Raw genomic sequence first — 26082 nt, 5'->3', positions numbered from 1 at the left:
CTTCCTTAAAGTAATAGCTGTGTTTCTAGCATCATTGTTTTGTAATTAAGTTTTGGCATGACTTCCTAGAGAGAAGGAAGTTCAAAAGTAAACTTATGAACATGACTGAAAAAGAGATTTTGATAATCTTAGTTTCCTCTGTGCCTTATGAAAACAAATGGTGAGGAGGTTGAAAACAACCCATGATTTGCAAGAGAAGCCCCAGTGTGAGCACACTGTGCTGATGAACAGTGCACAATCTGCAGCAGAGTCATAGAAGAAAAGGCTCCCCTTCATTTTCTGTGTCATGGTGCTGATAATCTCCCTACTCAAAAATTTCAGTCAAGAGATGGTATATATTAGCTAGAGAAGTCTTGGAAAGAGAATGCTTTTACAATGTTTGTCTTAGATCAGTCTTGTTTTTTATGAAACATTGTTTAAAACTTACCTCTGTCTGGGTTCACTACAAGCACACCCATTGTGTGTTATTCAACTCTTTACTTTCAACATGAATAAACATTTGCCCTTCATAAATCACAGCTGACACTGAAGAGGAATTTCTGGATCAGCTAGTTCACCCACAGTCCCAATTGCTGTTATTCCTCCTAACTATAGGAGTCATCTTCATTTTAAGTAGCTCTTGAGACACTTGCCAAGGTATTCAGTGTTCTTCAGTGGCACAAAACAGAAACCAGTCCTCTTAAGAAGGACTGTGCTTTCTGCACATCTGAAATACTGACTTAAGGTTTCTCCATGTAGCAGGAAATTCTGCCTTGCAGATCTAAAACTTTGTCTTTTAGACTTCTGTGAAGATGTGCTTTTTTAGAGGGAATGCACAAAGTTTATTTCATTTGTCCTGGACATTATTCTCTTATTACATGCTCTTTATTGTTAACGAGAGAAATGCTACTTCTGAAGTTTTCCTTAAGTCTTCTCAATTTGTTATTCTTCTAAATGTCTATCATTCCATGTCTGTATTTGCTGCCCTTGTCACACTGGACATAAAGCTATTTTGGCACATCAAGTAGTTGCCACATGTAGTCTTACCATAAAATTTGATTGAAGAAAGACTTTTTCCATCTGAATGGGCAGCAGCCCATGCATTTTGTAGTAATTTCTTCCTTTATGAATTTTAGAGCTCTACAGATTAGGAGAAACATTTTCAGATTTCTGACTGTTTGTCTTAGAATGTATCAGGTAACCTGTGCTTGTGAATAAAATACCTAATGGTGCTCAGGGGAATAAGAGTTCTTTCATTTCAGATGTACAGGATTTACTTTCCCATACAGAAGAAGAGGGATTCAAGGCTTATTGTATATAGCTGATGGTAAACTCAGGGTGAAATGGAGAAAAGTGACTTACTGGAGTAGAAAGTGATAGAAAAGTTTTAATTAAATGTTAAGCACAATGTATGTGTAGTAGTCTTTATTATTCAGTTCATTGCATGTTGAAATAGGAAATAAAACTCTTAAATGCCATTATCGTATTTTTGCTTTTTTTTCTCCCCAGAATGTTTTCTTGTTCTGTAGTAAAAGATCTAAAGCATATGTTTAAGAGGGCTTGGGGTAGAACAGAACACTGTTAGAGCTTCTTAAAATGGATTGCTTTATATCACCAGTTTCACATCAGCTAATGTTTGTATTCTGGTATACTTGGATAATGAATGTAAAGTATAGCTCTGAGAAGTATTTGTAGAGAAGTACGTAGGTGAAATGAATTATTGAAGTGGGAGTTACTGAAATTGCTGAGTTTTCCTGCAAATAATCCCTAAATAGGACAAAAATATTACCTGGATTATTTGGTTACTTCTTATGTCTGGTTTTCTTCCTTTCTACACTGCTTAAAATAACGCTGAAAGTAATTTTACCCTTTTTTTTTAATATCAGTTTCCTGCAGCCTTTGAATTCAATGAGTTATTTTTGATCACCATTCTGGATCACCTTTATAGCTGTCTCTTTGGGACTTTCTTATGCAACTGTGAAAAAGAGAGATTAAAAGAGGTAAATAATCAGTATAATGCACATTCTTGGTTTTCTGATTTTTTTGTATTAAAATGCATAGAAAATTACCTAAGATTATCTGAGCTGTGTTTTTAAATACATTTGTCACACAGTCTTAAAAATCAGTGCAGACATTAAATGGCATAGTATGAGAAATATATACTGAATGCCCTGCTATTAAGTGAGGTGGCACTTTGGTGATAATTCTTTAGGTACCATCTGTCTGGGGGGCTGAGGGTTTCACTAAGTCCTCTTGCAGGTGTTTTCAGCCAAAACACAAAATTTTAAATAGTAGTAATTATCAAATAATATTAGCATTTCTTTCACTATTTCTGAAGGAATTCCTATGATGCCATGGCAGGCTACTGTAGGACATAACTGGATGGAACTTGTGGCTGAGGACTACAGAAATTAAAATTATCTAAATGAATGAAGTTAGGATTCAATGAAATATTATGTGTTTGTGAAGAAAAAATAGAAGTTCATTGCTATTCCAAGAGCACTTCTGCTTACTTGTGGGTTTTTGTTTTTACTGCCTCATTTTTTCGAGCAAGTTACAACTCCTTGTTATATTTAGTTCTGGTTTTTTTTTTTTAATTTTTCTCTACTGCTTCTGTAGGGGAAAAGTTGCGTGTAAATACCACAAGATGGAGCTGAATAACATGTTCTCAGCAAATGCAGGGTTTCCAGACAGCTTTCTTTCATAAATAAATAGTCAGATGCAATTCTCAATAGAGAAATGCAGTAGTAGAAACACATGCTTTACAACACTGAAGGAGTTTAAATTTGCAAGATGAATCTGATGTAAGTTCAGATTTCCAGTCTTTGATCTAACCATTATTATGCTGATTAAATTTAGAATAATACAACTTTTAGAAGTGCAAATAAATGTACAAGTAGTCTGTTTAAAGCATAATATCAATTTTTTGTTAGGAGCAAATGGTATGAATGGGAAGAATGAAAAATTATTTTTCACAGACACTGTTTTGGATCTTCCAAACTCCCTGTCTCTTCACTGATATTCTTGTTAAAGCTAATCTTTTTAGTTCAGTTTATCAGTGTGTAAGCATGTATTTAAGTACTGTATATATTGCTCAACTAGCCTTTAGTGTCTCTGAAGATAATATGTCTGAATCTCCTTTCTCTATGAGCCTTGGACCAAAATAAGTGTTCACATGTTTTGCTAAAGTTTTAAGGCTGTTCAGTGAACAGCTACTGGAAGTGTCTCAGCCTGCATGTACTTTTCTAGTTGATAAGGCAAAATTCTGACAGAAATACTGATATGCAGATATTAACATCATATTTTAAAATTTTGCAATCCGTATCATTAATTTTTTTTTTTTACTTTTTTTCAATCAGGAGGTGAGCACAAAGACTGTATCTCTGTGGTCCTATATAAACAGCCAGTTAGAGGAATTCACAAATCCCTTCTATGTAAACTATGAAAACCATGTCGTGTATCCTGTTGCCAGCCTGAACCATTTGGAGCTGTGGGTGAATTACTACATCAGGTGGAACCCCAGGATGAGGCCTCAGGTAGGAGCTCTCACACATCTTTATATTTTATTGAAGGTCACAGAAATAAGAGAAATTATTATTTTTCCTAGTGTCAAATGCAGCATTTAATACAGAAGTGCTCATTTGTTGCACTTATTTCAGCTGATAGGGAAAAAGGTGTTTGTAATGAAGATAGTGCAGGATGTGGTCAAACATGGAAAAAGGATGTTTTCCTTTTTCTGCTGTCACAAACTAGGGAGTTACAGTATCACTGTATTGGCTTGCAATGATTAACAGTCTTTTTTTGTCAGAAGATTACTTTTATAATACTTTGTAACACTTTTTAATACATTTATTGCCTTGTCCTTCTCCTAGTTTTTGTATACCTTTGTTTTAATCATATCTTGCCCTTTCCCCAGCACTGACATAAATTACAGCAGCAGTTTCTGAAAGAACTGGACTAACCAACTCATTTTGCAGGCTCTCTAAATAAGCATCCCATGGATGCTTGTCTTCAATTGACTTTTGTAGTTTTAAGCTGGCATACTAAAGATTAAACACTCCCTATACATGCTCCTTGATTCATCCAGTATTTGTTCTTATAAGTAATGTCTGCTATTGAGATGAATCTCTAAATCTCATCAGATAAATGCTCCATATGTTCTCATGCTTAGAAGTCTGAAGAAAGAGCATTCAGATTGTGTCACGACCATAAAAAATCTGTGTGCTACACCATCTCTTTATTAAGGTAACATTCCAAGGTACCTCCAAGCATATTATGATGAATTACCTGTATTAAGTGATTGCTCAAAAGGTGCTTTCATCTTCTAGCAGTTAGGATGAGATGTGAGTTTCAGATTTATTAGACATCCACAAGTCAGAGGCTGTTGTAAAAGATGGTTTTCCAAGGTAAGTTTCAAGGCCACTGCACTGGTAGAAGTCCAGAGGTATTTCTGAGAAATAGCTTTTAAGGTCCTGGAAAAGTCTGGATTGTTTGCTTTTCTCACTGACTTGTTTCCTCTGAGCTGCTTTGTTTCTCTTACTTGTTAAAACTTTGAAAGATGGTGTATTTTAGATTATATAATTTGCAAGTGAAATTGTCAGCTGCTCTTTAGCAAAATGCCATCTTTCCTTCAGCCTGTTTGCTGAATTCCATTTGGGAGGTGTTTGCACTAGCTGCAGTAGTGTTGGTTTATGGCTTGTATTCGATGAAGATCTCCAGGCCCTGAGAGCAAGCAGGCTTTGTGAGCCACATGAAAGCCAGTCCTGCTCCAAAAGAGGGAGGGTGGGGATGCCACAATGAGAAAACAGCAGAGCTGTCATCTCTTAGTGAAAGCTCTGCTCACTGCTGAGTGCTCTGCCTGCTTCTGTGGGAGATGCTCCTCAGTCCCTCTGCACATGAGACTCAGTCACTTGAGAGAGCAGGTCCCTCCATCAGCAGCTGAAGGGAGCAAAATGTGCTGCTCCTGGTAACTGCCTTAGCTCTCCTGCACCTGCTTTTCTTCAAGTACTTAAAAAGTGTTTCAACTTTTTAATTCTGCCATGTAAGTTTTGTCTTGATACATAATCCCTTTCCTCTTGTCTCTGGCTTGAATTTATGTTTGTGACCAACATTTGGGAGTGTTTCAAATCTACTTGGATAAATTAGCGGCAGAAATTACAAGTTGCTTTTTTTCCGAATTGCATTCACCAGTCTAATTATGTAAGCACAAACTCATACAAGTAAATAAATAAACAATCGCAGAATATACTAAATGCAATAAGAATATACTAATCACAGCATAATAAGTTTGCTTTCCTCTGTGTTTGCATTGTCTGGTGTCACACCCTGTTAACCAATTCAGTAACATTCAGATGCATTCAGTGACAGAAAAAAAGGCAGTGACCCCTGTGACACCCAGCAGGTCTTCACTTATCTTCAGTGAAAAAATTCCTAATCAGTGGATTTATTAAAACAATGGGCATCCCTGCCTACTGGTAAAAGGTGATTTTGTTGAATACCTTTTAATGTGTTATCTTGGTTTTCAACTAAATATAAGAGAAAATTAAACATTGAACATGAATAAGTTGTCTGATGATTACTTCAAGGCAACCTTGTACTGTTTTATCATGTGAAAAAACATCTTTAAAAAACTAAACCATGTTTATTGTTTTCGAGGTGCTCACCAAAAAGGAGAAAAAGCCCAATAGGTGAATTTAAGGGAAGATGAATAATAGTACTTTGAATATAATCAGAATGCATCTTTGATACCTGTTTTGAACCAACTTGGTGTTATGGGAGGGAAATCTCGCAGGAGCAGAAGGGCAGGTTTTGGTTGGAGGCAATATTTTAGGTTTTCTCATTTGAGCTTGATTTTCAAATGGGCTGAGAGAAGTTTCATTGCGCTTCATTGCCTGATTTATTGGAATGAGCATATATGACCTGTAATTTTTTAAATTTGAAAATTACTGAATGCTTACTTGATATAACATTTATTTGTTTTTGTATTATTCTACTCTGTCTTCAAATATCTGTGTCTCAGCCTTTACCAGTGTGGTACAGTCTGAGCATATTCTTCATTGCTCTAGAACATACAGAGTTCAGCATTTGTTCTTATGTTCTATAAAGATTGCTTAGAATTATATAACTTCAGTTCTGTCTGAGCTTTGTAGAAGCCTGACATGGCGGTTTTGATCATGATTATTTGCATCAAGAGCCCTGTTTATTTTGTATTGCAGTAGATGTTGTGCACTTAAGGATGCACAGCCTCTTTCCATAGGGGTCAAAGCTCAGGAGTCTGAGAACTGAACACTGTGGAAAATTCTAGGTTAAATGTGGACATCTCTTGTTGCTAAATTGTGCTTCAGCAAGGTCATGCTAATTCTTAAGTGAAATAAAATGTTCTTTGGTTTAAGTTTGGAGGTGTTCCATCATTATTGGCTTCTTGTCCCAAGAAAATTAGATAGATCTAAGCTCTGTCTTATTTGAGTTCATTGACTGAGAAGACCTTTTTCAGATTTGCCCTTTCTTTGAGTTGGAGAAATGTATATTTGTATGTGTCATGTGGAAGAGAAGCTCTTCCATTCTGCCATACAGAGGTGTGGGAGCTGTGGGTATGGCCTTACAGGTGACCCTGCTAGTCTGGAATACATTAGATGATATGATACCTTTGAATTTTTTCAGTTGATATATATTTTCCCCTTTTCTGTGTAGTCATTTCATCCTCTTGACACTGATTTGAGGAGTTTTGGCTGCCAGATGTCATTAGGTATCTCCTTGGGCATCTCTGGAAGGTGGGGAGGACACAGCCATGCACATGATCTCTGCAGGGGCAGTAGTTTTGAACTAACACACCCCATCATTCATATATACAGAGCATGAGTAAAAGTTCCAGTCCTTTCCAGCCAAGCTGTGAGAGGCAAGGAAAATAATGCATTTTAGTCACCAAACTTTGCAAGTCCATTAGGATATGTTTAGTTCTTTTTATGCTTTCTTGGAAATTATGTTTTAAGCTTGGAGGACAGAGCTTAGTTTAGTTTTAGTTTCATGTTGTTTTTTTTTTTTTCCTATGCTTGGTAATTTTTCTTCAAGCTCTGTTCTGTAAATTTGGCCACAGTGCTCATGTTGAAACTACAGAAATCCTTGTAATTTTTCAAATTCATTCTTTTCTTCATGTGTGTGGACTGTCATCCAGAGTAAAAGGCTAGCACCATCTATCACCTAGAAATTCAGTTCAGCTTCTGTGGTGGGATCATCTGCTAAAGGCAATCTCAAAACTTCTGTGCAAGAGTCAGGAAATTCTGTTGGCTGGTTAGCAGCTCACTTAAAGATGTAAAGGGAGAGGTAGGAATAAGTAAAGCTTTTTGTTCAGTATATACAGAAATGGCTGTAAAGTATATAAATAGCTTACAATTGCTGCTTTTATTTGATGCTATTGCCAAAGGATTTGATGTGTTGAACAGTTGAGCAATCAGATGTCAGCTGTGCTTCAGTGTCAATAAACACAGAATATTGTATAGTGAAAACAACAAATAAGATCCTGAGTGTCGCTGGGAAAATTGCTGACAATAAACTGGAAAACATAATTACTGAAATGCTTTATCCTGCATGTAATGGGATAATGTGTAACTTACTGCATGTAACTTACTGCTGGCACATGGAGTGTTCATGGATTTATCCCTGCCTTCAGTCACTGCTGGTGTGTTCCCCTCCCAGCAAGTTGCCGTTGGGATATTTTTGAAAGTCCATACATTTGATTTACCACCATTTTGTGGCAGGACAGAGCTATCACACAGCTCTGGAACTGCTTGGCACTGCTGGTCCTGAGTCCCTGATTTTGGATGAAAGAGTGAGGCAGGAGATGTCAGGAGAAGGAATTGTGGCTTAGACAGCTGAGTGTGACCTTAGCAAAGCAGATTTCATCCCTGCAATAAACAAAGAGTTCCTTGTGAGATGAGGCAGGTTTTGGCCAGTACTTGGTAGTTTCTCTCTAGTTCAGTGTCAAGTCAAGATTTCCAGAGTCCAGTTTACTGCAGATAATTTTTATCTATAGATGGAAGTCTCAGTATTCAATCAGTATGGAATAAAATACAGACTAACTGCTTATCCTGGATGCTGAAAGAAACTGTAGTTACCTAAGAAAAATAAATTGGTATCCTATAGTGAGCATCAGAATGTGCACAGAGTGGGAGAAGCTGGTACTGTGCAAATAATCTTCATTTTGGGAGTTTCTAGCACATTCTGAAGGGCAAGCACTCCATTTCTCTCACTCATGTCTCAGATGTCTAAATCTAAGTGGGCTGTAGGTTTTAACAAGCAGTGGCATCAGCTGGTAGCATGGGCAGTTTCCTGAGTCTGGAAATCCATCAGTTGTTCCAGTTCCCACCTGATAGCTGTGGGGAAATTATGAGTTTTGCTATCCAAAATTCATAATTTCTGCCCTTTTTTTTTCCAGGGGGCCAGGGCTTCTTTCTTGATCTCTCAGGAGTAAGAAGTGTGGAAATATTGCCTGTTACTGAGAATTGCTGTCTTCATCATCTGAGATTGCCTTTTGCTACAGGTGTCCTATTCTCTAGGCTGTCAGAGTTCCAGTTCTTCACAGAGAGGAACAAAAAGCTCCAGTGAAAGATATTGTTGTCTTTCCAAAGCACAGAGTAGGTTTTTGGAAAACTGACAGTCTTAAGCTGAGCAATGAATTCAAAATAACCATTTTCTTCTGCAGCTTTCCTTCCCTGTTGCTAAAATAGATAAAGTGTGCTCACTGAACAAGGCAAAATGCATTCACTGCTGAACAATTTTCATGTGAATGGCTGTCCTTGAGCTAGTGGAGTAACACACACTAGATATCCATCCAGTTAGGACTTGGTGGTATTATAAGTGAGTAACTATTATAATTTCTCTTTTATCCATCCTTGTGTTGACAAATTTTGCTATCCAAAAGCACTTCAGGATCCTGAAGCATTCCTTGGGAATGAAAACCTGAAAATCAATACTGAAAGTGAACTGTAGTAATTCTGTGAAGAGGAAGGCTTGAATTTCTGAGGAAATGAAGCTGTCTCATGTCTAGATGGTTTTTGTGTAGGTTGTAGTATATGGTGTAGCATAACTATAGTTTTTCTAGTGGGTATAGTTTAAAAATAAACACTTTATTTTTCTTTAAATCCTTCCCCAGCAGGAATAATTCATCATAACTGTGGAGTGACATGTGCTCTGCTCCAGGTTCTGCTTTTGATATATGTGGATAATTCAGTTTAAAAAATGGTTTCATATCAATGGTATTTTTAGTAATAAAGAATGTTTTTAGCAGTCTTGTAAATATTTTTCTGCTCAATGTAGGCAGAAAACCTACTGTTTAGGTGGAGGAAAAGTACCTGCTTTTGAATGAAATAGGAAGGGAAAGGGAGAAGAAGCAAGTAACAGGGAAGAATTTCAGAAGTTGAAGGTAGCTACAGGTGAAGGTTGTTTGAGGAGGGAATCAGGTCCTATGTTGCATTGTGCCTTGGTGGAGAGAAGTTGAACTAAACACTTAGAAAAATGTTAAAATGGCAAGAAATGGGAAAAAATGTGAGCTTCCCCAAATAAAATCTTCCTGGTGAGTTGAATATTCTTTTTACTTTCTGTTTCCAAAAAACTTAGCTCGTTAAGATAACTCAGTGAAAGAGAGGTAATGGAATAGAACTAGGGATTTGAATGTGATGGTACAGAATTTGGTTAGAGCTTAAAGTCAAATAGAAAGATGCCAGAATCGTGGACAACAGGGAGAAGTTTGTAAAACTTATATTTAATGCTGAGGGTATTGCTCAGGACAGGTAAAAGAACTTGGGGCTCAGGGTTTGGGTAAGTGGTGGGAGAGGTAGGGGAGCAGCATGTAGTCTGACTTCCTGGGTCACTATTACAGTAACAATTAAAAAAAACTGAAAAAAATCTACAAAACAAAAAAATAGGGGGGAGAAAACAAAAAAGCCCCAACACTGAAAAGTCTTTTTGAAGCATTGTAGAAAGATTCTTCTGCAGCTTTTCCTGGGCCAGCTTTTGGGTTAATGCCTGGAGTGAGGTCAGACTTCCCAAGCATCCAGACCCTTCTCCCCACTACTTAGTGCTGCTGGCAAACTCCATGTTCTTGTCCCTGTTTGGTTCTGTTGCTAGCTGTATTAGATGCAGTGCCAATTTTGTTTTGGGGTGATCAGCTTCTAACTGTTCATAGTAAATTTTATGTGACTAGAGAAATTTATTTCTATTTCTTGTAAATAGGACATAGCAGATTTTTTTTTTTAGGAAGCTCACCCTCCAAAATCCATGAAAAGGTATGTAGTACTTTCACCTTTATGTTTCTACTTCATTTTTACTGGACTATTGTGTTAAATCACAGAAATGAAATGTACTGGTTTTCAGCTCATTGAGGTAATAGTTTAAATAGCACTTGAAAAACATCCTGAAGAGCAATGGCCCAGGACATTTCCCAGCCCAGCCAACCTGTAGATGCACTGCTGGGTAGAGTTTCATCTGTGTAGGCTCCTCTCATGCAGTAGAAATAGTTCTGTGCTTTTAGCTGGGTTATGGACAGAAATGATGGTGTAGAAGCTGAGTGTTGCCTGGCAGCATCACTGTGGGGACACTGGTGTGACAAAGGAAAGGATGAAAATCTGTGGACTAGAGCAGCAAAAATAAGTTGAATGCAGCTGGGTGATAGGTCCAGAGTCATCTTTTGAGCTCCCACTCCTAATTGAGAGGCAGAATGAGAGAGTAGAAAGCAGTACAGCTGCTGTCAGCTTCCCAACAAATTCATCTCAGGCAAACCAATTACATGATTTCTTAACAAGACAGTAATAAAAGCTTGCCTTGGAGATGCTACTTGTGCTGTGCAAGTACACAGTGCTAGGGTTAAGGTGGTAACAAGATCTTGTAATAAACAATCTTCTTCAAACTTCTTGTTCCTTACAGAATCTGTCACTCTTCCACTTCCTTTCATCCTACACAGTGGCAGAGTGAAGGAGAGCCTTGTTCACAGCAAGCCATTACAGGTGTTATTGTGGAGGTTGTTGGACCCATTTCCTTCTGAAGAAGGTTTAATTGAGAGAGGAATCTCATGATGAAAGAGAACAGGGTGAAGTGACAAAAATGGAGATGGTTATCTGTGAGAATTTGGTTTGAGGATACACTGGCAGCAGCAGGTCTCCCTGGGAATAAGTCTTTAGGAAGTGTGGAAATGAACTGACTTTTTAATTTTAATGTTTTTCGTGACAGAATTTGATTCACGATGTTTCATCTTTTTACTCTTCTTCCTTCATCTTTGCCAGGCTGATTTTCAGGTCTTCTTGTAGGAACTTCTGTGATACTTAGCTGCCTATGCCATCTTTTCCTTACCCCGTGGTAATGTAATTGGAACATGAACCTTTTGTTACTAAAAAATCAGCTATTGTCAGCTGCTTGAAAATTGAGCTGCTTGAGATTTTTCTACACTGAATTTGGCGTGTTATTTCATGAAATTGAAGTGTGTATTGGAAGTTTAATATGTAAAACCTATTTCTGGAATTTTATTGTTTATTGTGTGCATCTACATGATGCTGTGTTAATGGCAATCAAAAAGAATATTTTCCTGGGAAAGGCATCTTATCAGAAAACTCTTCTGTTGTGTTTACACTGCCAGATGAAATGGCATGATGATGTTTATGTGGAACTGTCCTGCAGTGTTTAAATCTAGCATGCCCTCACTGAAAGATTGCCAAAAGGTGACCCCTTTTCTTCCCTACTATAAGAGACTACTCTGCCTTGCTCACAGCTTAGCTGGGCTCTGCTGGTTTGCATTGAGTCCCCAGGTTTGAGTCTGACTGAATTGTTTTGTAAGACTTAATCCAAGAAGGCTCGGTTGCTTATGAGACTGTGACTAAGAAAAATGTTTTCCCATCTGAAAATATTGGGAAACTTAGAGGACTTCTGTTGGGGCAAGGGCCTGTTTTTCTATAAAGGCTCAATCTCTAGGGAAAACATGAGGTTTTAGTGAGATTATATTTCAGAAATTGTCCTGCTCATATGCTGGAAGAAATTCCTCCAATTTGGAGGTCTGAGGCTGTAATAACCTCAGTGAATTCTCAAGAACTGAGAATAAATCAAAGGACTGAGAGATGGATTTTATACAGAGTCTGTGAGAGAGTTGTCTAGCAGGGAATAGGAGTGAATAATGCTCCAAGTGCTGGAGGTGTTGGCTTTTGTTCAACCCATGGAACAGAGTCTGGGAAAGTCTGGAGGGGACATGGCTGCAGGCAGAGAAGGAGTTATCCCCTGAGAGAAATGACATTTCTCCTTGCCTTTGCCACAGGATTCCTCTGTTGTAAGGGAGCTCACCTGGAACAGAATGATCCCTCTTTTTGTCCTTATTTACTGGGTGTCCTGCTTGGTACCCACATGCCCCAGCTGCAGAATTCCCAAGTTCTCTGTTAAATTAGGAGGTGCTGGCTTTAGATCCTTGTTTGTAAAAGTAGAGTGTTAATAGTCCCATACCTCATTAGGGTGCTGCAGAAATAAATTTGTTTCTTGACATGAGATGAAAGTACAGAAAAGGAAACTTGAGCATTTTAAATTCGGAACAATAAATAAAAGATGAGGTCAGACACTGCAAAGAAAACTAAATATTGAATAACTTCTCATTAATTAAGTAGCATCAGCCTGTGCACCGAGTAAATGAGGAATACAAGGGGGAAGCTAGTGTTTTAATATTTATTTGACCAATGATTTTATACAGATGTACAGGAAGGCTGAATTGAGGCTGGAGAAGTAATCTTCATTCTGACATCTCCTAATTCTTTGAGAGTGTAATTTTGCAATCTTAATGTTGAAGAGTTTTGTGTGTGAGTTGAATATACACAGGCTTTTTAAATGTCATTATTGTTATTTAGCTAATTTATTGAGAGGCAGCTCTGCTCTTCAGGATGGACCTGCGGGGAGAGCAGCACTTGCGTCAGGGCTGGAGCAGGAGCTGCTCAGTGAGGCTCTGGGCATGCAGAGGGATGAGAGTGCAGCCACACTTTCCTTCCCCAGAGCACTTTGCAGAGCTTGCCAGGTCCTGCAGCAGCTTTTGTGTGCTGTACCCTGGAAGGATTTGTGGTAGGTACCCCAAAAGCCAGTTCTGTGGAGCTGCTTTTTGAGAGTGTGTGAGCTCTGCAGTGACCCCAGCAGCTGATGCCCGTGTGAAATCTGCCCTGCTTTACTGAGTCATGGTTAGGCTGTGCAGAAATTGGGTGTACAGGTCTCCCATGACCAGGGAGCCATTGTGGGACTGATGGTTCCAGTGGTAAATCATTCTGTTAGGGACCCACATGTTTCAGGAAAATGTCTTCCTGAAGAAGTCTAAAGTAGGAGTCTGTGAGAAAGTGATCTTTTATTGAGGGGGAAAAATAAATATGCTAATTCCAGAAAATCTCAATCTTTACTAAAATTTGAAGTTTCCACAGAGTGTATTGCACCATCTTGGACAGTCTTTATCAACAGGCTCAGTTTTGCCATGTTTGTAGGTGTTCTACTTTCTGTAGTCTACCTGAGAAAAATGGGATTGGCTTTCTGGGGGGTGTGCTTTGATGAGTGAAGGAGATCTGTAGATTTGTGGCCTCACTTGCTGAAGAGTTTCTATAGAGGATGGAGGGTAAAACTGCAAGAGAGGGAATTCATTCACAGTGAGGGCAGAGCTCCAGGGTCATTGGGAGCTGGTGCTGTGCAGCAATTGTTCTGCAGAAGACTCCAAAAGTTGTGCTTTTAAAATTGCTGTAGATGACATGCTGGATGAATTGATGACTCCCAGGGTACTGGGAGCAGCACTTTCTCAATACACTGAAGTTTCTGTTCATGGGCTAAGCCACCAACAGGAAAAAACTAAATGGCCAAAAAATTAGAGACCTAAAAAGACCTTTGGTACTATTTAATTGTTTTAAGTTAGAACAAGAGTTAAAAATTAATGGTATCTTTCTGTGTTAGGTTTTGAAAATATCAATATCAAATGCATGGATTTTGGATGTATGTTCTTTAAAAAGTGAGAATTCACAAAAATGTAAGTTCTGACTCAGTTGTGTATTGCTAGCAAGTAAAACCCTTTCTGGTTTTTGCTATTTCCTTCACGTGGCACCATGTGCAGGTGGCAGGCTCAGGGGTGCATCCCAGCCTTAACAATGCCCATCCTGGGCAGCAGGAGCTGATGGTGGGAGAATGCAATTCCCTGGCATTCCAGAAGCCCAGGGTATAAATTACTCATCTAGCAATCCCAGAGCTGCATTTCCCCATGATGGTTGCATCAGTGCAATTAAATTCTTTTCCCCTCTTGCTCTTCCAAAAGCTATAAACAGAGTCTGTACAGGATAAAATAAATTAAAAGCCACTTACAGTAAAACTTTTTTGGCCTTATTGTGGAATCTGGAAGAGGGGGAGGGTTCTCTCTGCTTGTCTGAGATAACAAATCCAGCTGCAAGTTCCAGTATGGCTTGAATCTTCCTTTGGCCATAATATAATTGAATGTTTTAGATGAATATGAAAGGGCTGTGATGCAGAGTGGTGCATCTCTGATGTTTGTAGGGTAATGTCAGAAGCAGAAACCTGTACAATGCACTTCTGTGAGAGAGTCATTGGAGTAGGACTCTGGGAGGTCCAGGCACCACTCACTTGGCTGCTGCACTTTCTCACTGGAAGGGGTCAGGCTCCTGGAAGGATGCCTGGTTAGAAGAGTAATGAGATGCTCCATATGGAACCAGCTTTTTTAACTCCATGTATAAAGTTCTGTCCCAACAGGCCAGAGAAATCATTCCCAGGAAAGGCATTTTGAGTTCAGCTGACAGTGGTATTGATAAGGGATACAGGTACATTTATTGGAGTGTATTTGGTATCCCATCAAAACCATTTGCAAACACTTTTTAATAGGTTTCCTGCCAAGTGTGTTGTTAGAAAGGGACAGTTTCCTGCAATGTTTCATTTCAAATGACTAAAGAAACACTTTCCGTAAATGTTGACAAACTGAAATTCACAAGTGTTGAATTCCTTGTTATTGAAAGCAACAGCAGATGCATTGCTGGAAAGGATAACTCACCATGAGAGCCACAGTAAGCCTTTTGTTTCTTTACCTGGCAGGTTCCAATCCACCAGAATCTCAAAGAGCTGCTGGCCATCAGGACAGAGCTCCAGAAGAAGGTTGAGGATTTGCAGCGGGAAGCTGCCACACGTTCCATTTCCTCCTCCTCTGACAGAGGCTCCTCTCCCTCCCATTCTGCCACCCCAGTGCACACCTCTGTGTGATGTGGAACTAAAGCCACGTGAAAAATCAGTGTCAGGTAACAGAGGAGGGTGAAATGCTTCTCCCATCACAAAAAGATTGTGAGTGACTCGTGATTGCTGTGATCTCCATGCCTTACTCTGTGTCTGATACTATCACAATGAGGCCAAAAAGAGCTTCAGAAGATGTGATGTATTTTCTTGTTGGCAGTTCCCACATGTGTTTTGACACTCTAGCTAAGTCACCAATCGTGAAATTAAACTTTGTTTTGAGCAACTAACAATTTAACCATTCTAAAAAGGAATCCATCTGCCAAGCAGAGAGAAAAATGCCTCACACATTGTCTAGAGTACTATGCCTGGTTGAGAGAATCGGATGAAATGCCACATGATGCTTACACAGAACACAAAATGTTTTTCTGAATGGGAGCTCCTTATTTCACTCAGTAATATATATATATATATTTCTATTTTTATTTTTTTTTGCTAGAGCAATTTATTTTTTTTAGGTAATGCACTTGGAAATTGATTTTAAAATAAATGTTTTCCAGTGTAGTCAGTTTTACATTTCGAACTAAATATGCCATTAAAAGTGGATGAAGTTGAGCTGGGTTTATCAAGTACACCACACTGACTTGTATGATGTAATATATTTGGTAAAGCATGTATTTTAGGTTTTTTAATGCCTTTTGTACAAGTTGAAATAAAGTCTTTTGACTGTTTAGCTTATTGTTCAGGTTCAGCCTCCTGAGCGAGGAGTAAACTTGCTCATGTCAAGGTCCTGTACAAAGTAATAGTTTGTTTTCTAGCAAATGGTAATTCTGGGGTTGGAATGACACCCAGCTGTGTAAATTGTATAGTCTGTATAGCTGCTCATTGTAAGTGTGTTTTGTTTCTAAGTGTACACACAAAATGCAAAGCTGTGTGCATTTACACCCATGTGTATGTGATGTGGAACATTTGCATCCTCCCGTGGGTTTGTTTAAGCTGTACCTTCAGAAATGGATCCTGCCTGTCCAAACCCTTCTGAGGACCTTAACTTGCAATGACTTTGTTTGACAAAGTTTTTTGAATAATATGATATTGTTTTTCTTGAAATAAAGCCTCTTGGCTTTTTGTTTTTTAAATTCCTACTAGCATTTTTTCTGTAATAATTTAACTGTGTTGTCATGTTAAATATACATTCCCAACTTTCTTGCATCTCCTCCCAGAAATACTCATATTGGAGAGATTTGATTTCTGTAACATTCCTCCTTTTGGAAAACTACTCACTGGCATTCTTGGAAGGCCTAGAAATGGTGCATGCTGCAAATTTTCCCTGGATTGTTTTCCTGCTGTGTTTCATGCAAACCTGGTTCTTCTCCTTAGGAAACTTAAACATTGCAGCTCTGCTTTTTGACTCTTATATTGCTCCAGGTTCTGCTGGTGGGAATTAAGCCCCATTTTTAAGAGCCATTTGATTCTCTGTGGTGACTGTGGGTTTTCCTGACTGTGAGTATTCCCTTGTTGCTGCACTTTTGTTCCCAATCCACAACAGTGCTTTCTGTGTCTCTGCATTAACTCTGCCCAGCACCCAGTTAATGAGCCAGGTGAGCTGCTGAGCACCCTCCTGACCTCAGCTGCAGAGGCTGAAGTGCTGCACCCACTCTTACATGTTTACTGTGCAATGCAGGGTACTTCAACATGTCCTTTTACTGTAGTGAATGCTTTTTATGATAAATATTCACCTACACAAACACAGTCTGGGAAGGCTTGCAGTGTTGCATCTCTTAATCAACCTCAGGCTTTTTATAAATAGATGAAAGATGTTTTCCTGTAAAAATGGTTCTGCTGAACAGTGTGCCAGCAGTGAATTTTACATTGCCAAAATATGTTGAGCTGGTGTTGAATTAAACTCTTCTGTACTTCAGATTTCCTTGACATTTCTACTGTATATTAAAGTAAAGCACATTATCTCCAAAATGCAGTGCTAAAGAAAATCTTTTGAAGTTTTTCTCTATATTTGTGCTAAGGATCACAACATTTTCTCTATAATTATTGCAAAAGCGATGACTGGATTAGCTTGGGCATTCTGAGATTTTTAAGCTTGGATTTTTAAAGCTAAACTCTGAGAATTTGGTTTTGCATAGAGGAATATCAGTTCTTTCAGCTGACTGGCTGTGTATCCACCAGTTCCAGCAGAGCTCAGTGAGTCCCTGATGTGCAGGGAGAGCTCTGGGGAGGGTCCTGCTGTCCCATGTGTCAGCACAGGGGATGTGTTTGTACACACTTAGCACAGAAATATTCAGAGGTATTCTGTAGCTCACATGGGTGAGTTAGAGCAAAGCTTTGCATTGAAGAGATGATTGTGGTTGTACTCACTCTGTTTCCTGATAATCAGATCTTTTCCTATTGATTTAACAACTAATTCTGTCTTTTTTTTTTTCTTTTTCAATAAGGCAGTATTGAGCTAGGTAAGGGATGAGCAGAATCCTGTTCCCTGTCTGCACCTTGGACAGAGCTGTTAACTTCTGGTTCAAACACTGCATCTTCTGCTTTGGGTTTTGGTTTTGACTGCTCACTATAAAAGGAATGTGCAAAGACAGCAAGCACTTACATTTGGCTTGCAGGATTTTCCTATTCTCAGTGGCATATGAGAGGGGGTACAGCCTGAATCCAGTGTCCCAGAAGGGGAGGAAGCCTTGGTAACCAGCTGACACATTTTTTGCTTGTAAAGTAAGTTAAGTGAATCATCAGCATCAGAGATTTTGCCATTTTAAGTCCTGTTTCAGAGCTGAATTTACACTTCTTTCCCCTGTATAGATAAGTAATTTTTTTGCTGTTTCCTTGAAATGGAAGAAGGCTTTTAAAGGCAGTAAACACTCCTAACTGCCTGGTTCTGCTCCCTCCTTCTCGAGGAGTTAGAGCTTTAAACAAGAAGTGTTTCATTGCTTTCATTTCCAAGAGAAGCTGTACTAATTCATGGGCTGTGTTGTAACACCAAGAACATCTGGTTCTCTGAAAGCTGAAAACAAGGAATCAAGAGCTCTCATTCATGTGCACTAAGCCTCACAACAGAGGACACAGCAAAATGGGCAATTCAGACTATTCCCCAGGTGAAACGTTTATGGTAAAAAGCAAAAAGGAATGTCCAGCTGAGACCATATCTGCTGAACTAAGAGGTATTGATAGCTTTCAACTGCCAGATCTTGGGCAGTTGGGGGGAAAGAGTTAAGAAACATGAGTCAGAAGCAGTTAGTTTGAAATATAAACCACCTTTTTTGACTGTGGTCAAAAATCACATCATGATACAAAGCTTAGTGTGCACTGCATGGGAGATTTATCCTACTGGTGTGAAAATGTAAAGAAAAACTGCAGGAAACCTCAGGCACTGCCTTGAGTTTAGCTGCTGATGACCTGAGGAGAGAGTGAGAGAGAGAGAGAGAGAGTGTGTGTGCATGCAAATACTCCATTTTCACCATTAAAGTTTTCATAGTGGTATTTGTTTTCTCACTATCTAGTTCTTATTGCTTTTTTAAATGAAGAATTCAGTGTAGTTAGAGAAGAGGTGATGTACCATAAGGATATAGCCAAACACTTGCAGCTTACTTCCAATGGAAAAAAAAAAAAAAACACAAAAAAAAATCAAGTCTAAAATGTCTTTCTAGTCAACTTGGTTTATTTGGTGTTTTCAAAGGTAGTTACATTCTGGTTTTTACCCCCGTGACCCTGACACACACATTAACAAAATGTATTTTGTTACAGTAACATTCAACCTTCCTTTGGTACAGGTCACTTCTTCAGCAGCAAGGAATCTGTCTTGCTTCTAAGTTAGAACTTCACTCAAAAGAAAGAGTTCTCTAATTTCACAACTCTCTTGTTTCTGAACTCCATTTGTTCCTCAGCCTCATCTGTTAGAGAAGCAATTTTTAAAGCTCAGCCTGCCGACTCATCCTTCTTTTTCAGAGTCTGAAGCAACATTATGGACTAATTCCACTTTTATCACAACAAATGAGTAGTTAAGGATGACAGTGGAGCACTTGTAAGGGTTCGTTAGTGGGTTGCTTGAAAATGACTGAGTTTATAGTGCCAGAAAGATCTGAAATTTGTGTCAGAGTATTCTCAGCTGAGGAATCTGAAACGAAGTACTGCCAAAGGAAAATGCAAGTAATTGAAAGAAAAAACACGGAAAGAGCCAACTGAATTCTTTCAATTCTCTCTTTTCTCTGTCAAACCTTTGACAAACATTTTCTGAATCATTTTATTGCCATTTAAAATAGCTTTAGAAGTGAGGTGTCATAAGAAAAAAAGCTCACAACATACATAGTACAAAAACTCTCAGGACGTCTATATATAGGTTTTGGACTCATGAAAAAAAAAGCAAACCAATTTTCTAGTGGTTTATTGCCTTTTTTAATAAAGGACAAGAAAGTTCATGCCATGTATACAGAGCTTAAATGCAGGATTTTTTAAAAATCCATATCCCAATTTAAAGTGAATAAATAGTAATTAAATGAAAGTAGAGGTCAGTGCTGGGTCAGCTGTTCCAGAACTTGGATCACTACCAGGAAAATACACAGGAAACCTCTCAGTTGCTATAATGACTAAAATATAGATGATATAAACTCCCTGTTTTTCAGAGACTGGTGGCAGTTCAGATGGAAGAGGGGACAAACAGCAATAAAAAATCATTTGAGCCTTTGCTGATGTTTACCACCAAAACTCTGACTTTTGTTCAGTTTTGAAGAGAAGGCCAAGCCTAATTTCTCTACTGCAGAATTTGCAAGTATTTTCCTATTTGAAATCCTAGAAAAAGAAATCCTGAATTCTGTCACTATTCACTTTGGAAGTTCTCTTTCACTGTGCATTTGTGGATTTCCACACACCTACACACTACAGTAACTTTTAAGCAGTCACCAGCATTATAGCAGAGCCTTGAGCAAAGCAGCAGCTTCTGAGTCCCAAACCTGGGCTGGGTGTTCCAGTGAAACACCTTGCTGCCTTTCCTTGTTAAATTTGTGACCTGTAGTATTTTAAATTAGACTTGTGCTCCCTCTGTGCCCTAGTGGAGGAGTTCCCCAGGGGAGGGGTAGGTGCTGTACTCTTTAAACCACACTGACTATTGACAGTCACTGGCAAAGGGAGAGGAGGAATTATGGGCACTAGATCTAAGCTGGGCAAACAGCTCCTGTGATCATCAATGCCCTGTTGTAACACTTCATCTACAATAACTTACAGAAAACACATTTCATGCTACAGATTTCAATTGTGTTTGGCTAAGAACAAAATACAATGCTGGTGCTGGGACTGGAGATACACAAACTCAGCTGTGTGGCTTTGATGGCACCTGAGCTCCTGCTGCAAACTCTTCAGGATGCACTTCCTCCATTAAACCCTTCTCTGGGAGTAAGCAAACAGTGTATCCCATCTCTTTCCTAAGCTTCCATTATCTCAGCCAATAATCAACATTTCTTTCCTATTCCAGACATTTACAAAACAAAGCAGCAGTAGTTCAGAGTAGTTTTGTTGTAGCCTAAGCATTCTGAATAGTTGTGAGGCACCTTATAAACCACTGTAGCTGTTCTGCCAGAGCTAGTATAAGGCTTTAAAAATGCAAGTGTTCAAAAGAGCATAAAGAATTGTGCAGCTATTGCAAAATACTTAACCAAGTTACTAGGCAATTTCACTCCAAATGGAGCTGTTAGACAGCAATGCTCCTGGGCTCGTTCACCTCCTGGCAAGGCCTTCTGAAGTCATGTCTACCTGAAAGCTGTGAATTTATACACTGGTTTTCTTAACACACATTCACAAAACACAGAATTTGCAAACCTGTACAAAATGCTCCCATTTCAGGTTGGTATATAAATAGTGAGTACCTGTTACACCATGTGAAGTGAAATTTCCTTCACTTGAGAGCATGCTTTTTAAGCAATCATTGATTTGGAAAAATGTACCGGAAAGCGGCAGTTATCCATATTTTAGCAGCAGTCAGAAAGGTTGCTGGGGTGGGATTAGAAATCTAAACAGAAATTCTTGCAAGGCAGTGAAGGTGAGTTCTAGGCAGCAGTTGAGCAGCATGGCAGGGGCTGTGTGAGCACTGTCCCAGTGCAGCCCAGTGTCCTGCTGAGCACCACTCACAGCCCAGTGCTCCCAGGCAGCTGCAGGGATGGAGAATTTGTCCTCTCAGGAGGTACTGCTTATTTTAAAGGTTAGCCAGTGACACAAGGAGTGAAGCTTAAATCCTTTTTCTGCCTCTGGGTGCCTGGGAGCACTCCTGATAGTTGCTGATAAAAAGAGGGGACTGTGCCTTGTTAAGCTTGAGTTCTGTTGCATTGCAGGTCTTAACAGATATCTGCTTTGTTTATTTTCTTTTGGGTTAAATGAGTCACTTGTTCTGGTATGACTGAGATCTGAACCTGTCCTTGAAAGCATCCATATGCACACAGCTTTAATTGGGGTGACAATGTGGGTATCTCAAGTCACAGAGACAGAATCACAGAATGAACTAGGTTGGAGAAGACCTTTGAGATCATCAAGTCCAACCTATGACCTAACCTAGCACCTCCTCATCAACTGAGTGCCACATCCTGTGGGGGGATAGAATATAAGAAAATAAAGATAGTGTAGAAAGTAATCTTACCCCTAAGGAGCTGCAGCTGGGCCAATTATCAAAGATTAGGAGCAGGCCTGACTTTAACAGGCCACAGCTGTAACCAGTGAGAAGAAGAGTGCTGTAAAAGAGTGGCTGGTTGAGAGGGGAACTGGAGTCAGTTGGGTGCTTTGTGAAGAAGAAAGAGTCAGTGCTCTGAGGAGCTGTCCACCAAGAAGGTATGGAACTTTTGTGATAAGGAGACAACAGTGATAAGATAGCAACAACATCCAGTCTTTTTTAAACAAGTCCAGGGACAGTGACTCCACCACCTCCCTGGGCAGACAATTCCAGTGCCCAATCACTCTTTCACTGGATTTTTTCCTGATGTCTAACCTAAACTTCCCCTGGTGCAGCTTAAGACAAACTGTATCCCTTCAATTCCATTCTGATCTGCAGCACAGTGGAGCATTCAAATGACATTTGCTAGAGGTGAACACTGCACACACATCAACTGTATTTGTGACTTGGTGTGAAAATCAGGTCCTTTGGTTGCAAGCTGAGCTCTGGGTGGTGGTGAAGCATCTGCAACTCCTGATCTGGGAGCAGGGAGTCACCTGGCTCAGCCCAAGGCCCCACACAAGGACCCACCATAGGCACTTCATTTTAGGTGTAGCTACACAAAGGACTGTGATCCACCCTCAGGGAATGTGCAGCTTTGTCCCCACCACTGAAGTGACACTGCCTGGAGCTGAAGGCAGAAGGTGGCTGAGGCGCTTTGCAGGGTTTGGCTTTGGATTGCTATTTACAGGCACTTCACTGCCCTCACACCTGTAAGCTCTTGAAAAGTGACCACAGCTGAAGCACCTCATGTGGATTTCCATCCACCTGCACACCAATCCTACACTACTGCTTCAATGTAAACATAAACCTCTTCACAAAAAATAAACACATGCTACCAGTCTAACCCTAAAGCCTACAGCAATAAAAAGCCAGTTCAAGCTTAAATACACATTAAATAGCTTTGGAGTCAAATTAAATTAAAAGCTAAATTACAAGCACGTTAAGATCTCTGTTGCTGCTGACTGATTAGTTTCTAGCCCTGGGTCACGCTTTATATCTTCGCACTGTCTTGTTTTGGTGGCTCTGCTGACTGCGTTTCCAGGACTGAATATTTAACTGGGGAGAAAGAAAAAAAACCATGAGTACAATAGCACACCATGGAACCAGGGCACAAGCAACCCCAGCACTGGCTGATTGTGTGTGACACTGGAAAAGCCTTTGCAGCAGCTTTGATTGTCTGTCACTGACAGAAGGATCATGCTTCCCTGGTGCCAGACTCTCAGTGGCTGTTACCCGAAAGCTCCATGTTAAGTGCCATCGTTTTCAGCAGAGCTCCTTGGGCTCTTTGCAGCCTTTCCTTTGTGTGCACTAAAGGGGTAAAGCTCGGGGGTGGGTGTTCCACAAAAGCTGCAGCGTCACCTAAGCATGCCAGCATCAAAGGGACACAGCAGCTCCGTGCAGCAGCGGGGACTTTGGGGAAGTGCCTGGGTGAAGCTGTTTTAGGGGAGGGAGGCAGGCAGGGTAAGGGATGCAAGGCTCTCACCCTGGGGTTCCTCGCTCACCACGGCTTCCATGTTTTCTCCTTTCACGTACTCGGCGTTCAGTCCCTCTGAGGAACACAATAAACACAGTGAGAGGGGAAGGGTAGAAAGTGAAATTATTTGCTTTGATGCCTTAAAAACTCAGGTAATGGGCACAGAGCTGTAACAGCTGAGATGCCTTTTTGAAACCTCCTCTGCAGTGACAGCAGCACAGAAACATCCATAACTTACAGCCAGTGCTGAGACTTGCTGGGTTTCAAAGTGCCCATGGAGCTCCTGGCAGGCACAGCTCCAGCAGCAGCTCTTTTGTCTGAGGCTCCTGCTTCATCTTTATCACGAGAGACAGCCCAGCTAATTCCTGTCTGAGGAGCTGAGCTCTGAGGAGTGCGGGAGGGGAAGGGAGGAAGGCTTCCCGGACAGGACTGCTGTGTGCCTCAGCACAGAGATGTGTCACAGCCTCATTAAGAGCTAAGTTATGCACAGCTTCAAGCAGCAGTTCAGAGCAGGGCCGTGGTGATGAAGCAGGATCCCAGTGGGGTGTCAAATCCCGAGTAAGTCCCTTATTTAAATGCAAAGAAGTTCCCAACGTTATCAACAAGTGGAGCCGAGGCCATGGAGTAAGGCTGGGCACTGGTGGGCAGGGCTGGCTGCAGGAGGGTGGGCAGGAGAAAGGGGGCTGCAGGAGAAAGAGGTGGTCCAGCTCAGAGCTGGAGGTGAATTAAGAGAGGCTGGGGTGTGCCAAGGACCTCAGGCATCCTCAGCAGCTCCTCTGAGGGACAGCTGTGGGGCAAGGCAGAGGTGGGAGTGCTGTGCAAGCTGTTGCATCCATTGGAGAAGGACCAGGGAAGGGGATTCAGGTGCTGGTCTGCAAATGAAGCCTGAGGCAATCAGGCCATGCAGCACACACTTTGTAGGCATCTATAACTTGTTTGCACACGTAAATATAGCTCAGGGTGTGGCAGGTTCTGGCTGTGCCCCACCACCAGCTCTGGACAGGGCTCACTGCTATCTCCCAGTGAAGGAGGGAGGCAGGGAATGGTGCCAGGACCAGGCCAAAGGAGTGTGGTGGGAGCCTTGGGCAGCAATGGGGCAGCTGCTGCCTCCAAGACACAGGAGAAAAGGGTTCTGCACCCCCATAAAGCCCTGATGGCAGCAGGGACACTGCAGGCAGCAGCTGGCCAAGCTGTGGAGGCAGCAGAGGCACAGCTGCCACCCTGCCCAGGCACAGGAGGAGGCTGAGCCACAGCCAGGGCATGGCTGGTGAGTACCAGGTGAGGTGTAAGAAAAGAAAGTAGGATGCAGAGTTCTAGGCAGTGCTGTGCATCTGCTTTAGAGGAATCACCAGCAAATGCTCCTTGAAGAGACTCAAAGCTGAAGGACAGAGAAAGAAGTGAGCCTGTTCCTCTGTGCATCAAGTGAGTGGTCAGATGTGTTTTGCTGGAGTAACAGCAAATGCAATTTATGTTTTTCAATAAAAAGCAGTGGCTGACAACTCTTAGATTTCTGTCATGCACTGCAATGCATCTAAGGCCTGACATTAGCCCAGCATGCCATGTCTGATGACTTAAATTAATCCTCCTTTATAATTAAGTTTAATTTCCTGCTGCCTTTCTGGGGCTTTGTGTCTCTCAGCTCCCTCCTCATCAAAGCCTTTACTCCATTTCTTTTATTATTTATTCTTGCCAAAATATCATTTAAGTGGGGGGAATGTACAAGAGTGTTTCATTCCATCACATTCATTTGACTTTTCCTGCTGATCTAATTTACCAAAATGCTGTTTGTTTCAGGCACAACTGGGAAAATAGCACGATCCCAACAGAAATTTCCAACCCCAAACACCCTTTCCCTAGAGCAAATGGGACTCACAGGAGATTTCAATTGATTAATTTAGAAAAAGAGCTTGTAACTCAGCTGCCTGTAACTTCCCTCTCATAAAGAGCTGCAGGAGCCCAGCATGGCCAGGTGAATGTTGTGGGCTGAGACTGTGAGGACTCTGCTGCAATGCTTGCACCAAGCAGCTTTAAGGGGCAGCTCATGCAAAAGGTGTTTTATGGTGAGTTTTGCTGCTTAATTTGCAGTTTACTGCAATGATTGTCACATAGCTGCTGAGGGTGCAGTGGGCTGAAGCCCCAGATGCAGACACTGCCGCTGTTCCCTTCCCTGCATCCCAGTGAGTTTTTACTGCTTGCTGAGATTTGGGGTGGGATTTTTTTTTTCGTATTTTCTGTGTTTGGTATTGATGGTTTGGCCTTGGGGTGTGAGGGCAGTGTGAGCCCTGGGGATGGCAGTGGGTCCTGGGGCTGTGTTTGTGTGGGGTGTGAGGGCAGTGTGAGCCCTGGGGATGGCAGTGGGTCCTGGGGCTGCCACTGCTGCTGGGTTCCTGTCTGTGCACAGGCTGACACGGGGGGCTCAGTGACCTGTGCCGGGGCTTTGTTCTGCCAGCTGGGGGCACTGGGTGGAGACGGCAGCGGGGCTCAGGGTGGGACACTGTGTGCCCCGGCTGCTGGGAGAAGGACTCACGCTGGATGCTGAAGCAGAACTTCTTCTGCTGGTAGGAGATGTAGCTGGAGACGGCCCCGATGAGCGCCATGGCCAGGCCGCTGGCGATGCCGGCGATTGTCCCGGTCTCTGCCACTGTGGGGCACACGGAGAGCTCAGGGACGGGTGCTCGCCCACAGCTCCCTCCCGCCCCACCTTCCCCCGCACACC

At 41.0% G+C, this 26082-nt stretch overlaps 2 protein-coding genes across 7 annotated transcripts in view; one reads left to right on the top strand and one right to left on the bottom strand.

The window, feature by feature from the left end:
- MTMR1 (myotubularin related protein 1) overlaps window positions 1–17180 on the top strand; it is a 38266-nt gene extending 21086 nt beyond the window's left edge. For 4 of the 5 annotated variants that reach the window (XM_059483008.1, XM_059483011.1, XM_059483010.1 and 1 more), the window contains 3 exons: window positions 1866–1979; window positions 3339–3515; window positions 15061–17180. In XM_059483008.1, the coding sequence (XP_059338991.1) occupies window positions 1866–1979; window positions 3339–3515; window positions 15061–15225 (456 nt within the window). In that variant the 3' untranslated portion in view covers window positions 15226–17180. The remainder of the gene's footprint in view (window positions 1–1865; window positions 1980–3338; window positions 3516–15060) is intronic. The other variant, XM_059483007.1, reaches the window with a different exon arrangement.
- Window positions 17181–18837: 1657 nt separating this feature from the next.
- CD99L2 (CD99 molecule like 2) overlaps window positions 18838–26082 on the bottom strand; it is a 30503-nt gene continuing 23258 nt past the window's right edge. The window contains exons 9-11 of one of the 2 annotated variants that reach the window (XM_059482673.1): window positions 25894–26007; window positions 23376–23441; window positions 18838–22948 (exon numbers count right to left, since the gene is read on the bottom strand). In XM_059482673.1, the coding sequence (XP_059338656.1) occupies window positions 22884–22948; window positions 23376–23441; window positions 25894–26007 (245 nt within the window). In that variant the 3' untranslated portion in view covers window positions 18838–22883. The remainder of the gene's footprint in view (window positions 22949–23375; window positions 23442–25893; window positions 26008–26082) is intronic. The other variant, XM_059482674.1, reaches the window with a different exon arrangement.

Source organism: Ammospiza nelsoni, chromosome 15, assembly GCF_027579445.1.
Source record: "Ammospiza nelsoni isolate bAmmNel1 chromosome 15, bAmmNel1.pri, whole genome shotgun sequence".
NCBI classification, from domain to species: Eukaryota; Metazoa; Chordata; class Aves; order Passeriformes; family Passerellidae; genus Ammospiza; species Ammospiza nelsoni.
Note: the sequence above shows the minus strand (reverse complement) of the source record. Positions and strands in the feature narration are given on the sequence as shown.